At 46.6% G+C, this 16,602-nt stretch overlaps 1 protein-coding gene across 2 annotated transcripts in view; it reads right to left on the bottom strand.

The window, feature by feature from the left end:
• KLHL7 (kelch like family member 7) overlaps positions 1-13,438 on the bottom strand; it is a 62,877-nt gene extending 49,439 nt beyond the window's left edge. Inside the window, exon 1 of one of the 2 annotated variants that reach the window (XM_040964532.1) lies at positions 13,042-13,438. In XM_040964532.1, the coding sequence (XP_040820466.1) occupies positions 13,042-13,161 (120 nt within the window). In that variant the 5' untranslated portion in view covers positions 13,162-13,438. Of the gene's footprint in view, positions 1-12,754; positions 12,897-13,041 lie in introns of those variants that run through there. The other variant, XM_040964533.1, reaches the window with a different exon arrangement.
• Between the last annotated feature and the right edge of the window lie 3,164 nt (positions 13,439-16,602).

The following is a 16,602-nucleotide window of genomic DNA, read 5'->3' on the forward strand; positions in this document are numbered from 1 at the left end:
ATGATTACAGTATGTTCAGATAAAATGGAGAAGGGAAAAGTAATAAGACTAGCATTGTTTGCAGTTTTAGGTGATGGTAAGACAAGAGTGGTACATGCTATGATGGAACACAATACTAAGGGGGACATAAGTTCTAAAGATCACACTAGAGGGAAGCCAAATGATCCACTCACAGTCCTCGGCCTGAGTGAGATGATGCACTGCCCTTTAACTGAAATTCCCTGGTGAAAACTGGCAATAACTGCATCAGTCCTGAACACAGGAGCCTCTTATCTCCCACCATGGGAAATCCTGGAAGAAAGGCGTAAGAGGAGGATGTGTGTTAGCAAAACAAGCATCTGGGCCTGAAATCAAAAGGGAAGAAGGAAAAAAAAAAAAAAAAAAAACCAGATACTCTAAGCAAACCATCTCTACATGAAGTAGAAAGACAGAAATCCAACAGAGGAAAAGGCACAGAGACATGGGCCATTTCTAACACAAAGAGACAACTGCAATGCACATGTTTGCTGCCACTGAATTTGCGAGGCCTAGGAAATTCAAACATGGAGGAAAGGTAGGGTTTTGAGGGGTATGGTGTAAAGGCACTAGGGGAATTTGCTGAACACCATCTTCCAGCTGAGACAGCAGAGGGGAAAAGAGGAGGGACTACTCCAAGAGACAGTGCTCCACGGATCTGAGGAACTTACAGCCAGGACAGGAGCTTTACAGGGACACAGGGTGCAGAAGCACCAGGAGGATCAGCATGCTAGAGACTGCCGAGCCGCGTGCTCTACAGAGCCAGGAGCTGTGAATGCGGATCAGTTTTCTGCCACCATACAGAACTCAAACTGTTTTAACCCTGAGTTGCCAGGAGCTTGGAATTCAAAGAAATTACAATAAAGCTTTAAATGTGCACGATGGACAATGGGGCAAGAACAGAAACTCCAGCAGACCTGGTGGCTTGTGCATATACTCCCTCTGGCAGATTTCTAACATTCTGTCCAAGAACAAAAAAATGCACCCTGTGCCAGAGAAGCACAGGTGAAATAATTATCTACAGATGTTAAATAGCGCACCTGTCAACTTCCTGCAAGAAGATTCCTCCCAGCTGAGTTTACCCTTAGCCATCTGCAGCTTTCTGGCAGCCAACAAAAATCCAGTCAACCCAGTAACTCAGCAGGCCCAAAAGCCAAGGTTTTCTTTTCTTTGAAAACTTTCTGTTCTGTTCTTGACTGGGAACAGTAATGTGGCTACGTCTGTACTAATGGCATAGACATGGGAGAGTTGCTCTTATCTTTTTAAGGTTCTTGGGATTGGAGATGAAGCTGCGCTATTTTCAAGAGTCTTCAGAACACTAGCGTACTGAAAAAATGTGCAACCAGAAACGGGAGAAATTCCGCTTTGGAGGTGCTAAATTTACTGACTCCATTTTGGAAGAAGATTTGAGAGAAGACAGCCCAGACAGCATCTATGCCAACCTGACTGTACCCAAAATGTTAGCAGATGTTTTCTGGGTGATGCTGCACAGCCTAACACACCAGGCAGAGCAGATTTTGGAATTCAATTGCTTTTCATCTTAATTCAGAGAGAACACAGATGTGGAAAGTTAGTAATAAAAGAGTTCATAAGAGTCACATTTGGGGGATGTCACATCAGCAGTATAGAATTAGATGGGTGTTATAAGCAGACATCTGGAGAGCTATAAACAACAATGTGGCTTAGGAAAATTCAAGGCAGGAAATGGAAGTGAACTTCTAGCCCATCATATATCAAGGCTGGCATTAATGCAGTATCTACTTATTTCAAAGCCTTGTGGCATAAAAATCTAAATAACCTCCTGAGTGGCGGCTTGGTGCAGGAGACAGAGTAGTTATTGATACAGGAGCGCAGCCACATCAGCAGTGAAGAGAGAACAAGGCATTCCCTGTGCTGCTAAGCAAACAGAAAACCCAAGACAAGGCTCACTTGGAAATCGCAAAGCTGCTTAGTCCAGCTAGCTCCAGCTGGGGGCTTGGGATGCAACCATCTAGAGCTCTGCAATTCTCATCCTGGGGAGTTTCTGCAGGGATCAACAGACAGAGGACCATAACACACACCATGACCGAAGGATGCTCCCTGCTGATCGACCCACGTGCAGCCCTTCTCTAGCAAAACCAAGGTGGAAAATGAAACTCGGTTTGAGAATTTAGGCGGGTCTTTTCAACACCCCTGCACATTCTGGTCACCTAAATCTCAGAATCTGCACATGCATATGTCCTCAGGAGTCGGGAGGGGGCCCTGAGCCTGAATCTAGCTTATGGAGTTTACCACTCGGCACACCTTGCCCATCCTGTTTTAGCTTTTCAAAAGAGTAACTTCACCAGTGGCAGAATAACACCTGCATTAGGGAGCGGAGACCAGTTCAAAATATTTCATGTTCCTTTTGAATGATGGTCAGAAATTCTTCCTTGTCTAATTCCCTCAGACTTAAAGTCACGTAGAAACACAAAGCACCCCCTCCCTGCTCACATATTTGTTATTTTTCTCAGGAAAGGCCACTGATATTACATTTTTTCAAACTTCCTTAAGCAGTAAGATCTGTTCTTAATAATGTAATCTCATTTAACTCATAAACATAGAATAATTTCTCTGTAAGTAGGATTAATTACCTTATCAACCAAGAAGAGGAAGAGGCTCCCTTCACTAATTACGTCTAATAATTCACTTACAGGAGCCAGCATTGTGGCATGGTGGTTTAAGCCGCAGCTTGCAACACTGTTATCCTATGTGAGCACCCATTCAGGTCACACCTTCTCCCTGCTACTGGCCTGCCATCCACATGCAAGACACAGACGGAATTCTAGGCTTCTGGTTTTGGCCTGGCCTAGCAGCCATTTGGGGAATGAACCAGTACATGGAAGATGGACTTCCCTCCCTCTCTCTGCCTTTCAAGAAATAAATCTCCACCACTCCACCCACAAACTCACTTAAAAATATTGTGTCTGATCTCAGCAAGTAGTCTTTCTGCAAGTGGTTCTGCCAGCTTAGTTTCAGGGACCAGAAAGATGAACCATTTGACCAAATGGTACAAAATACATTTCCACAGAACTGAAAAAGAAGGTTGTGTGACCAGACAATTTAGTCTTTTTTAAGATTTTATTTATTTCATTTTTCTTTGAAAGGCAGATATACAGAGAGGAGAGACAAACATCTTGCATCCGCTGGTTCACTCCCTAGGTGGTTGCAAAGGTTGGAGCTGAGCTGAACTGAAGCCAGGAGCCAGGAACTTCTTTCCGGGTCTCCCACATGGGTGCAGGCTCCCAAGGTTTTGGGCCATCCTCTACTGATTTCCCAGACTACAAGCACCTGGATGGGAAGTGGAGCAGCCGGGACACGAACTGGCACCCATATGGGGTCCCAACACATGCAAGGTAAGGATTTAGTCACTGGACCATCATGCCGGGCCCCAGGTCTCATCATTTTTACCACCTTGTCAGGTAGAAGGAACCAAATGGTTCCTTTGCCTATCTGCCTGGCTCTGGCCATCAGGAGCAAAATTGTTTCTCCATTCCATGGGGCAGGAGATGCCCTCTACCTTCTGTGTGCTTGGAACGGCAGTCCCCTGTGAGTCTTCACATCCCTACGTACCTTACAGGCATGTCAGGAAGGCCCAAGTCACTGTTTTCTGAGTTGTGTTGGCAGAAAGTGATTTTTTTAAATTTATTTTTATTGGAAAGTCAGATATACAGAGAGGAAGAGACAGAGCGGAAGATCTTCTGTCTGTTGATTTACTTCCCGAGTGCAAAGGCTGGAGCTGAACTGACCCGAAGTCAGGAGCCAAGAGCCTCTTTGGGTCTCCCATGTGGGTGCAGGGTCCCAAGGGTTTGGGCTGTCCTCGACTGCTTTCCCAGACCACAGGCAGGGAGCTAGATGGGAAGAGGGGCTGCTGGGATTAGAACTGGCGCCCATATGGGATCCCGGTACATGCAAGGTGAGGACTTTAGCCACTAAGATACCGCCACCGGGCCCATAATCAGTGCTCTGAAGAGGTGAAAGCACTGTTATTTACTTGCCACAAACACAGTAGAGCCTTTAACTTCAGTGTTTATTCCTTAGCCACAGCATGAGTCCACTGAGTGTAACATCCATATGGGCTCCCATCTGTTGCCCTCATGGCACTTGGGGCAAAGCAAATTTCATGATGCTATGCTGCAAGTAATTAACTGTTGTTGCTGATCCAAGAATCTTGTATGTTCTGACAGCACACATAAAAACAGCAACATCTCACTAATTAGTTTATAAGTAGTATGAAGTAAAATCCCATACCCAACACTGGAACTGTGAAATCTAGTGGCAAGACTTCTTTTTTAAAGAGAAAGAGAAGGGGGGGAAGGGAACAGGCCCAGTGAACAAGCAAACACTGCAGCTGGGCCAGTTTAAACACAGGGAGTCTATCTGGGTCTTGGGTCTCCCAAGTGTCAGGGACTTAATTCCTTCAGCCATCATCTGCCATTTTCCACTCACAGGAGCACAGGGCTGGATGGAAGTGGAGTAGCTGGGATTTAAATTTGAGATTTGGGAGTCAAAATGGTGACTTAATCCACTGTGGCACAATGTCAGTCCTGGTAAATCTCTTGAAAAAAATATATATAATTTATTGGAGAATAGTGAGAGGAGGGAGACAGATATCCACCTGTTGGTTCACTTCCCAGATGTTTCTGACTGTGTGGACCAGGTCTGAAGCTGGGAGCCAAGAATATAGTTCAGGTCTCCCACACAGGTGGCAGGGAACCAACAGCTTGAGCCATTGCTACGTAGGAAAGGTCTAAATAATAAGGAAGCAGGAGTCAGGAGCTAGAGCCAGGAGAACTACCCACATCCACCACTGTGGGACCACAGCATCTTAATTAAACGCCTCTCTACTGATGAATCTCAATGAAAGACTAAAACAACCCTGTACAGGTAAGACCAAAAAGGCTAAGACTTACAGGCCTGGATCACTTCAATAAAGACAAAAAATGGGAATAGGCAGTGAAGGGAGAAATCATAAATAACACATGATAAATAACACCAAGGAACAGATTTGAAAAATCAATGTAGTTTTACTTTGCTAAATTTTAAGTAGTTTTCCCTCCTTTTATTTCCCATCCACACTCATATCAAGAATCTACTTTTATTTAGTCCCCAAGGATCTGGAAGTGACTAAAGAAAGGAGGACTGGATATCAGCAAATGGTCCTGAACTTGTAATTAGATACAGTGAGTGAAAAGGGGGGGGGACAGGGCCACTTGATGATGATGACTTGAAAAGACACACAGGAGTAAGAGCACACACATTTGTACTGGACAGCATGATATATGCTATATGGTATACGACTAACGAGCATCAACAGCTCCTGTTTCTGCAAACACTGCCTCATGCAGTGGAAAGCCCGATTCACAGTATGGAAACAAAGATTTGGTTACTTCTTCTATTTATTTCTTCTATTCATTCCTGCTAAAAGCAAGATCCATAAAGAGATCTATGTGCCAGTCAGTCAGAAACCTACTTCCACAAGTTGGAATCCTGACTGACAGAAGGTGGTGAAGACTACTCCTGCATTGAACCGTCATCCCATGGTTCTTGCTGTCCAGCTTTTGAAGGACCCCTCATCTTGCCATGACTGCTCATCCCTCAGCCTGTGGCCAACGCTATAAGCTCTAGATACCTTATTATCAAATCATTTTTATTTAAGACAGAGTAGGTTTCTGCTGCTTGTAACCAGAAACCCAGTCCACAGCTGTATGGGCTGAACAGTTTATCAGGATTTTGCACATCCTTTATCTTGCTTATTCTAACTCAGTAAGGAAGGCAGGTATCGTGTTAGGATTACTGTTGGGCTGCCAAGAACACATAAGACTGAGGAAGGTGTGACATGGTCCATTGTCACTCAATGAAAAGACAAACCTAGGATTCAAACCCAGGTCTATTTGATTTCAAGGTCCATGTTACGTCCACTCTAGCATGCTGACTTTCAAGGTAATTGAGTGAGTGCCCCAAGACAACAACACTGAAAGAAACTGCAGAGAAGACACAGAATCATTTGAGCAATTCTTCATGTTAATACAGTATAACACTTGTTGGGGGCACTGACAATGTCCTGCCCTGTGACTGGCCCTTTGCCCTGATTGGCGTGCCTTGGTGATCTTTAAGCTGATTGGATAGGATTAATATATAAGCCAGGGGCTTTGGGAAGGGGAGGGGCTTCTGCGTAACGGAATTAACGGACATAACGGTTTTAACGGAAGGTTTGACTAAAGTGCCTCTGAGATGTTCTCCAGTGCCGGGTGATTTCTTCCGCGGGACGGGAGACCCCGATAAACACTAAAATGTGATTACATTTAATTGTAACTTTACAAAGATGTGAGGAAGAACTAATTTAATTCTGACCACTTTTTGGGACATAATCCTGATGTGCAGAATTTGTGGTACTTAGTATAAATGGAATATTCTTAGGAGTATCTCTCTTAAAAATCAGCTAAATCAACTGCCATTCAATGAGGATGTAACTAAATTATATTAAAATAGCCAATGTCCCAGTTATTTCAATGATAAGAATCTCCACAGCACACACTAATTGGAGCAGCTGCTTAACAATTTCTCCTTAAAAAAAATTTTTTTTCTCCTTGTTCAACAAATGGCCTCCACACACGAATCCTTCATGATCCTGACATGCTGTGAATCCCAAGGAGTGATACTTCATCATTACTAGGTGTATCAGATCCTTTCTCCCCAGCATTTGAAACTCGGACAGAGAAGCACACTTGGAGTGGTCACAACTGAGCTGCAATGAAGGTAGTGTCCTAGAAACAGGCCAGTGATGCCTTTGGAACTGCCCTGATTCTTGCAATTCCCACATCTTGACTGTCTCTCTTCTTCTTAGAGGCAGTTATGATGTAATCATGTCTCCTCTGCAAATGCTTAAGTGCCACTGTACTTGCTCAGTCAACAAGTGGTGAGTGTCACCACGGCTTCACACCCTGGACATTGCTGTATTTTAAGAGGAAGAACATTAACCCTGTCTGCAAAGCAGCAGGAGCACAGGAGGTAGGTCCCTCTCTTTGCACTTGGCACTTGATCCTTCCTTCATCCTCTAAAATCTGTCTCCCTCCTCATCCCGACATTACATTCAAATTTTACTTGTGAAGATCGTTAAGTTTTCAAATCTAGCTAGTACATTACCTTTTTTTGGCCTCCCTATATTTGATACTCCTACTGGCCCCTCCTCTTGATAACTGACATCTTGGTCTCAATGATGATATTTCTGGCTGTCTTTCTACTCCTTACTCTCCAGTGCTTCAAAATGTTTGTTGTTGCTTGGAGCTGCACCCACAGTGCACTTCTTTCTTTGTTATACCTACATATTCACCTATCTAATTATTTACTTAAAGTTTTATTTATTTGAGAGACTGGGAAAAAGAGAAAGAGCAATCAAGTTCCTAACCACCAATTCAGTCTCCAGATGCAAATAGTTGGGGCTCCTCTAAGCTGGTACAAAGGCAGGAGTTAATTCAGGACTGCCATGGGGATGGCAGGAACCCAGTTACTGCAGCCACCACAGTACACATTAGGAGGAAGTTGGGGTTGGGAGTGGCAGCCGGGTCTCAAACCCAGGACCTCTGATATGGGACATGGTGTCTTAACTGGCATCTTCAGCACTGAGTACTGATTCCACAACTATCTATTTAACAAATAATTGAAGGCCTGGTGCGATGGCTCAGTGGCTAAATCCTCACCCTGCAAACACCAGCATCCTATTCAGGTGCTAGTTCATGTCCCAACTGTTCCACTTCCTATCCAGTTCCCTGCTTGTAGCCTGGGAAAGCAGTGAAGGATGACCCAAAGCCTTGGGACCCTGCACCCGCATAGGAGATTTGGAGGCAGCTCCTGGCTCTTTGCTTTGGGTCAGCTCAGCTCTGGCCATGGTGACCATTTGGGGAGTGAATCAGCGAACAGAAGATCTTTTTCTGTTTCTCCTCTCCTTCAAAAATCTGATATGCTTTTCCAATAAAAATAAAGCTTAAAAACAACAACAACAAATAACTGAATACCTACTAGTAGATGTTGGCAACACAGCACTAATGCACAGTCCTTGCTACCATGGAACTTAGACAATCATTAAATCATTAAACTAAAAAGTGATCTCAACATTTACAGAGAGGTAAGTGCATGAGGGAAATGAACAGAATGAGCAAGAGCATTAAATGGAGGGCCTTCTATACTTCAAGACACTCATGGAGGAAGCGACAGAATACTTCCAGCATTGCTATGATATTTTAGGTTCTGAAAGAAAGACCGATGTCTGGAGTGAAATGGTTGAGAGAAGAGTAGTATGGAATCTGTTTGGAGAAGTAGGTTGGGGTCAGATCAGGCAGGGGTTTGAAGGCCAGGAGAAAGAGAAGTATTCATTATAAATTCATGACAATCTCAACAGTTTCCAGAAGCACAGTTAGCCATCATACCATGTCTCTTCTTTACAAAGATCACTCTGCTCAACCTCCAGTTTAACCTTCTTCCATTTCACTGAATGATGCCATCTCTTACTCTTTCGGAGAAAATGGAGGATTCTGGGCAGAAACTTCTTTACTGATTCCAACCACACTCATTACCGATCTTGTCTTCTCCCTTCCTAAGATACTAGGATGTCAACTCAGGAATTATTCATTGTGTTTCTTAAAGAGTTAACCTCTGTAAGTGAAATTCATCCCACTAGTTGTTAAACATGTAACTCTCCCACTTAAACAAATAAAACCAAGCAACCTTCATTTGTCTTTCTTATTCTCTCCTGCTGACTCCCATCTGCTTCTCCATCAAAATAACTCTCACTACAGCAACACAACCTTGTGTGCCTAAATCTTTTTAGATTTTTTTCCTAATCCTTCACCGAATTCTCATCATCTTCAAGATCTGTCATCCTCCTACTGAAATAAATTCTTCTCTGATTTTCAAAATATGTCTCCTTTTCTTCTGGTCATTTCTTTTCATCTCATTTGCAGATTCCTTTCCTGGCCTTTATTCTAGACTCTTGAATCTCTGTGTATATGTGCATTTCTTGATTATTTACTTTCAAATTTGAAAGGCATAGTAACAGATTGAAAGAGAACTTCCATCTGCTGGTTTACTCCCCAAATGGCCACAAGCGCAGGGGGCTGGGCCAGGCGGAAGCCAGGCGTTTCTTCTGGTTTCCTACAGGGATGCAGAGCCAAAGCACTGAGTCCATCCCCCACTGCTTTCCCAGGCACATTAGGAAGGAGCTGAATTATAAATGGAGTAGCCAGCAGTTGAACCAGCACACATGAGATGCTAACACTGTAGGCAGCAACTTAATTCACTATGCCACAATGCCTGCCTGATTCTCCATGTTTCCAGCACAGTTATCTTCTTTAGGCAGGTAATTCACAAATTTCTATTCCATCCCACAACTCTTGCTGATCTGTTAATTAATCACATATTTTCCCACTGGCATCACAAAGTACACATAGCTAAAACCCAATTACAAACTCCTCCTCGACACCTTGCTCCTTTTCCAGAACTCCCTCTGTACTTGAACAGTGCCATAATCCATTTAGTTTTGCGTTCTATAAACCTAGAGGCCATTAGCTACCTGCTGTATTGGGTCCCTCAACACCCAATCAACTGCCAGCATCGCCACAGCAACAAAACCAGATAGCATTAGCTGAGGTCCTCTTTTAAATTACCGTACTTGGGCCATTCAGATTACTCATCACAGCCATGGAGGTAATTGTCACAATCATGTCCTGTTGCTTTTGCCTCCTAAATGTTCTAGATCTATCATCTTTTCTTCACTGTTATCACTGTTCATCACAGTCACCATCTCAGTGCAAGACCTTCATATCTTGCTGCACTATAATAACTTTCTGATTGGTCTACCAAGCAACCACTCTGAGTTCTTAACTCCATTAAAAGAGAGAGAGAGAGAGAAAAAAAAGCATCCTTTTCAAAAGAAAAAAATAAATTAGCAAACAAAAAACAGAAAAAGAAAATAATCACCATCTGGACCCCACCCCAACATGTATGTGTGCAAGAACACTAAACATTTTGGGGCAAGGGCTTGTGTTGTGGTATTGCAAGCCAAACCACCGCTTGGGACATCCCATATTGGAGCACCTCTTCTGCTGCTCTGCTTCTAATCCAGCTTCCTGCTGATGTGCCTGGGAAGACAGAGAAAGATGGCCCAATTACTTGGGCTCCTGCCACCCACATAGGAAATAGGAATGGAGGTCCTAGATCCTGATTTTGACCTGGTCCAGACCTGGCTATTGTGAACATTTGGGGGAATTCATTCAAAAGGTACAGTGTCAGAGAGGGAGAGATCTTGCATGTGTTTGTTCACTCACCCCAGCCAAACTTGACTCATTACTCAATGCACGCGCAAGTCCCTAGGCTCTTCACCAACGTCATCTCTCACCATCTCCCCCTCTTCTGTGCTCTTCCTCACACTGGCCTTCAATCACTCCCTTGTAGCCACCATTCTACTCAGAGCCTTGGTATGTGCTGGTCCCTCTACCTGACAGGCCCTTCCCTCTCTGTTCTTTGCCTAGTTAACACCTACTCTTCATTCATTTCTCAACTACTGCTTCCTTACGGAAGCTTTCCTGCAGGAAGGAAAGCAGCTGCCTTATGCACATGGAATTACGTTGCCTGGTATTTACACTCCAAAAGTTTGACCCTCGGTAACTTTGAAGGGTGGTGGTGGGCTGATACCAAGCTGGAGACCACCCCAGCCCTGACGCCAGGAAGGCTATTTGGTGTGACACTGTAATAGTCTCAGGAGGAATTTCATACCTAGAAAACCCTTTGTCCAGCAGTACCCCACAAGGAGGGGAGGGAAGAAGATACACCCCAAGCTCTGCCTCCTTTATTTAAAATACTCTCAGGTGCTACCTTGGGCATCACCCATCCTATGGTGCCAGTTTGTGGGAGACCTGGAAGACGCTCTGGGTTCTTGGGATTGTACAGGTTCAGCTCTGGCTGCTGTAGCCTCTTCAGAAGCGAACTAGCAGATGGCTGCCTACATCCCCACCTGAAGGTGCACTTTCCCTTTCTCAAATAAGTCTTTTGTCCCCATCTCCTTCAGGAATTCTTTCACCTGGGAGGCAAGGGCCCGAAGCAAGTCTCCTTGGGAGGGGGAGCTTCCTGCCTTCCATTCTTCCCTCTGAAACACCCAACCCCACAGCTGCCAGCTAAATAAAGATCATTTCTTTAGAAATTGCTAAACCTCAGAGATTTTGTTGCAGCAACAGTAAACAGAAAATATAGCTACCCAGAAAGAGAAAGTGACCTAAATTCCGTTCCCTAAGACCACAAAACAAATTCATGATAGAACAGGGAGGGACTGAAACTGAGGTGTGTTAATTTCAGAGTGTTCTCAAATTTTTGCAGGGATGGACAGGGTCTCTCATTTAAACACTCCTCCTGATCCCCAGAGTAATGAAGTCATACAGGGAACCGACTGGTCATCTCACAAAACGATTTACTAAAGGACAAGAACACTGATAAAATGGGTCCTCACTCCTCCTCCCTCCTGCAGCTCAGTCCAGCTTTTGCTTCCCCAGGTTCTCACCAACTGTACCTGTCAGTGGTTCTGGGAGAAGTCTTCCCTTGTGTTGAGATGTGACCCAGCACAGAGACAGCATATAGCATATGCACAATGTAAATCCACAGCAAAGTGAAACTACACTTGTGATTAAAAAAAAAAAGATGCAGGTTTCTACAAAGCGGGTAAAGGTGCTAGGGGAGAACGGTTGGAATCACATGCAAAGCCAATCACAAAAGAAGAACGCAGCACTTAAGGTCAGCCAGCGCTGTCGGGGAGCTCCCTGGCGACTTTTCATGTATCCACGTTCCCCTTGCTACTCAGTAACTAACTCCACACACAGATGTCAACATAAAAGACAGTCAAACAAGTGCACGTGCAGAGAGTTAAACGCACAGCGCCCGTTTCCTCCTCCTTCGGTAAACATATGATTCTGCAACTTTCCAATTAAGGATGAGACAAGGCTTTACAAAATCCTAATCCAGGAATGAAAACACAGATGCCTGGGCCTAGTGGGAGGAGGGGGGACCATCAGAAGTCCTCAAACAGGTTCTAGCAGGGCCAGCTGCGTCGGACTATACCATTACAAGCCCACGCTGTCAAACTACACGGGCAAAATTAGAAGCTAGCTGAATCGCAAACGCAATTAGATGGAACGCGAAAGAGCACAGCTGAGACCACAAATTAAGGAGCACAAAACAATGCAATCAGCCTTCAGGACAACTTGACCAAAGACCAGGAAGATATTTTCACTGGGGTCTACCGCCCTGGTTCCGGAGCCCATGAACAAAGACCAGATCGCTGCGGCAGTCAGCGAGTTGAAAGCTTCTAATTCCAATCCCAGCATGCCTCCCGTCAACCGAACTCCTTCGCTCAACCAAGCAAGGTTCCCTAGTTTTCCTAGCCGCTCACGCGTGTGCTTTGTCCTTTCCAGCAAAACACAAAAACAAAAGACCCGAAACGTGCCGTCCAACCTCCTCGGATGCGTCTCCTTCTTTCCAAGCCACACTTTCGGTCTGTAAGGCCCAACAGGAGCCAGGTGCCTCTCCTAGGACTAAGCAAAGCCCACCTCACCCTTTTTGGGCTCACCACCTTCCGCCGACCTCCACGCGTGCACCACATACCAGAGACACAACAAAGGGCCGCTCCGAGTCAAGGGGACGGGAAGCGCGCGGGGCTCACCCAGGACCGTGAACTTACCCTAAATCAACACGGGAGCACCGGCTTTCCACGAGCCCCACCTGGGCCACGTCGCAGGGATGCGGTGTGTGTGCGTGTGTGTGGGTGCTGTCCTCCTCCCCAGGCGCTGCCCTGCAGGAGACCTCGCGTGCGATGGGGATGCGGGGGTGGGCTTGGGGATGCGAGACACCTACCGCGGCCGGACCCCCACACAGGAGAACGGAGGGCGCGCCGTGACGCCACCCGCCCTGCGCCCAGGCCGCCTCCCATCGCGCCAGGACCCTCCCCTCCTCCCACGGGGGCGGCACCTGTTTTCTCATGTTGTTCATGACGCCCATGAAGCCCGCCAACAATTTGGCTTCTTCCCGAGCGGCCAGTTTTTTCTCCGTCTTTTTCTTGCTGCTCTTCTCCACTCCCGAGGTTGCCATGGTCCCTCAGAGCGCTGAGGGTGGAGACGGTCAGGGCCCAGGCTGGCTGGCTGGCTGGCCTCGCCGGGCGAGTAGGGTCAACTCTTCTCCGGAGGGCAGCCCTGCGGCCGCGGCTGCACCCAGCTCGCGAGCAGGCGACGCCGGCTCAGCCTCTGTTAGAATGACAAGGCCCGCTCAGCTCCCTGCTTCTCCAGCGCTCTGAGAAGGAGGAGCCCCGGCCCGCTCGCCGGCCTCCCCGCTGCAACCCACCAGCTGGAGCCCCACTAACCCGCCTGAGGAGCCTGCGCACTGCGCTCGGGCACCGGGGTAGGCGTGGGGGGCGGGGCTAGGGACGGGGCGGGGCCTAGTGCGTCACAGCCGCGCGACGCGCGCAGGGGCAACCTGGGGTCTCAAGGCAGCGGTGGAAGGCCGACCGGCTCGCTGGTTGGAGCAAGGTTCGATGGAACTGAGTCAGATCGCTTTCCGATCTGTCCGAGACCGAGCGGTCTTGCGGATGTAGAAGACGTGGTTGTCACACGGCAGCGTCTCCCAGCTGTGTGGGAACTGCAGTATCCGAGCAAGGCTCAGTCAGTGGTGGTTAAACGGTTAAGCTGAAGGCTTGCTGCACCTCGCTTAGTGTTGATGAAGCAGGAGCCTACAGGTTCTAGTAGGTTCTACCAGGCTTGCGTCCTCCATCCAAAACTGAGATCCGGGGCCAGTATTGTGGTGGCGCTTGTTAAGCTGCCATATGGGTGCCTGTTCGAGTCCCGGCTGCTCTACTTCCGATTCGGTTCCCTTCTGATGTACCCGAGAAAGCACAGGATGATGACCCACATGCTTGGACTTCCTGAATGAAGTTCCTGGCTTTGGCCTGCCCCATCCCTGGTTGTTGTGGCAATTGGGGCAGTGAACCAGTGATGGAAGACGTCTGTGTTACTTTGCCTTTGAATAACACAGACAACCAGTCAACCAGCTGTAACCCTCGTCAGGTCCGGAAATTTTCCATTCAGGCTTCTGCGAAGTATGGCACTCAGTCATGGAAACGAATTCTGTAACATTCTTTGTTAGGGAAGATGGCTGGACCATCATGTGGGTCAATGAGTGTGTGACCGCCAGCTCTCTGGGGACGAAAGCCCTGGTGTCTAACATGTGCCGACTTCACATTCATATCAGTTCTCACTGAGCACTCTTCCAACAGCCATCAGCGAGCACAAAGAACAGGTGCACAGTAGGCCGCTTTGACCCTATTTCTAATGGACAGGCTTGGGATAGAGTGTCCTCTTCCGGTAACAGAAGAGTTCCAGCTGTGACACAAGGAGTAGAGTGCCAAGAGGGTGGCCAGCCTTGATGGTGTAGGGCTTCTGTGAGAACAGGTGGATCTGAGAGAGCATACCCAGTTATTCAGACCGGAAGATGCAAGGTTTAGTAACACCTGACAGGACAGACTGGCATCTTGGGAAAGAACTGAGAGCTGAGGGCCCCGTTAGCACTTAGACTGTGGCTTGTAAAGGGATGAAGTCCATGCCTGCCTGCCTGCCATTTCTCCACCCCTCCCTGCCCCACTTCTCCCAGACAAAGGGTTTTCCTTGGGTATGAAATTGGTGAATTGTCTCCCATGATTTTGTTACCCAGTATTATCAGACCAGATAGCTCTTTTGGGGTGCATTTGGGGCTGGGGAGGGTAAGACAGGGACTGCCTAGGAAGTTACTGGGTACGAGCAGGGCTTTGTAGTGTAAAACATTCAGGTTGTTTCTGAGTCATGTATCCCAGGTTGCTGAAGTCCTTTCTGCAGGTCTGTTGTTCTCCGAGGCCCCTTTAGCACACACAGGCCAGTTTCTGTCTTCCTAACACTGCTGCAGTATACTTACACAGGATTATTTGAAACTGTTACTTTGCATTCTGAAAGCTTACTACGTGTCTCCTTTGTTTTAACCCAGATCTATTAGAACTATATGGAGGCATATTTCATGCAAAGCAATTTACACTATTAAAGGATTGGATTTTCTTTTTACTTAAGATTTATTTATTTATTGTATTTATTTTTATTGGAAAGGCAACTACAGGGAGATAAAGAGGAACGAGGATCTTCACTCCCCCTAGTGGCTGCAATGGCTGAAGCTAAGCTGATCCAAAGCCAGGAGCCAGGAAACTTCCTCTAGGTTTCTCAGGTGGGTGCAGGATCCCAAGGCCTTGGGCCATCCTCTACTGCTTTCCCAGGCCACCAAAAGGGAGCTGGTTGGGAAGTGGAGCAGCCAGGATTAGAACCGGCGCCCATATGGTATCTCAGCACATGCAAGTGAAGATTTTGCCACTGGACTATCATGTGAAAGATCTATCTATTTTGAAGAGGCACACATAGAGAGGGAGAGAGAGATGTCTTCCTTTCACTGGTTCAGTCCCAAGGGCCTGATGGTTCTGATGGTCCTCAATTCTGATGGGCATATCCCTGAATTGAACTCTGTTAACTAGGTTCCTTCTACTCTGTCCCATGTTTGAAATTCTTCCTCTTCCAGAAAACAAGGACCTGCATTTAAGCCTCTACCCCTGCTAATGAATCCATGATTCAATGGCAAAAAATATAAATAATGGGATGGAGGGCTGGTCTGTAACAAGACAAAAAGAAACCATAGAATCCTGCAGAAGTGCCTTGGCATTGGAACAGTCCTTTCATAATATGTCCCTTGAAGTCCTTGGAGAATATGAAACATTGAAGTTCGTGGAAGAGCCACAGAGTTCAAAGCTCAGGAGACCGTGGAGGGGTCAGGGTAGTGGTTAAGAGAAGGCATGGACTACCTTAGTGCCAGCTGCTCTAATCTTGATCCAATTTTCTGCTAATTCCTGAGAGACAGCAGATGGTTGTTCAGATACTTGGCTCTCGGATATCTGTGTGGGCGGCTGGATTAAGTTCCAGACTCCTGGCTTGGGCCTGTCTCCAGCCTTGGTTGTTGCAAGCATATGGGGAGTAAACCAGCAGATGGAGAATCTTTGTCTCCCTCTTTTCCTCTCTCCCTCTCCTCCTTCCCTCTATCTCTGTACCTAAAATAAATCAAATTTAAAAAATTAAAAATGATAGATCACAGAGATTATATAGCACAGATAAAATAGAAGGTTTTGCCTGGATGCAAAGTCTAGTGACCTAACTACTGTTGTGCAACTTTGAGCAAGTCCCTTAATTTCAGGCCCAGTGTAATAGCCTAGTGGCTAAATCCTCGGCTCGCATCTGCCAGGATCCCATATGGGTACCAGTTTGTGTCCTGGCTGCTCTACTTTCCTTCCAGCTCCCTGCTTGTGGCTTGAGAAAGCAGTAGAGTATGGTCCAAGGCCTTGGGTCTCCGCACCCACGTGGGAGACCGGAAAGAAGCTCCTTGCTTCAGATCAGCTCAGTTACAGCCATTGTGGCCACTTGGGGAGTGAACCAGTGGGGGGTGGGGGGGAGGAATCTTTCTGTGTCTCCTTGTCTC

Source organism: Ochotona curzoniae, unplaced genomic scaffold (genome assembly GCF_017591425.1).
Source record: "Ochotona curzoniae isolate NIBS_2020 unplaced genomic scaffold, NIBS_Ocur_1.0 scaffold_3835, whole genome shotgun sequence".
Taxonomy (NCBI): domain Eukaryota; kingdom Metazoa; phylum Chordata; class Mammalia; order Lagomorpha; family Ochotonidae; genus Ochotona; species Ochotona curzoniae.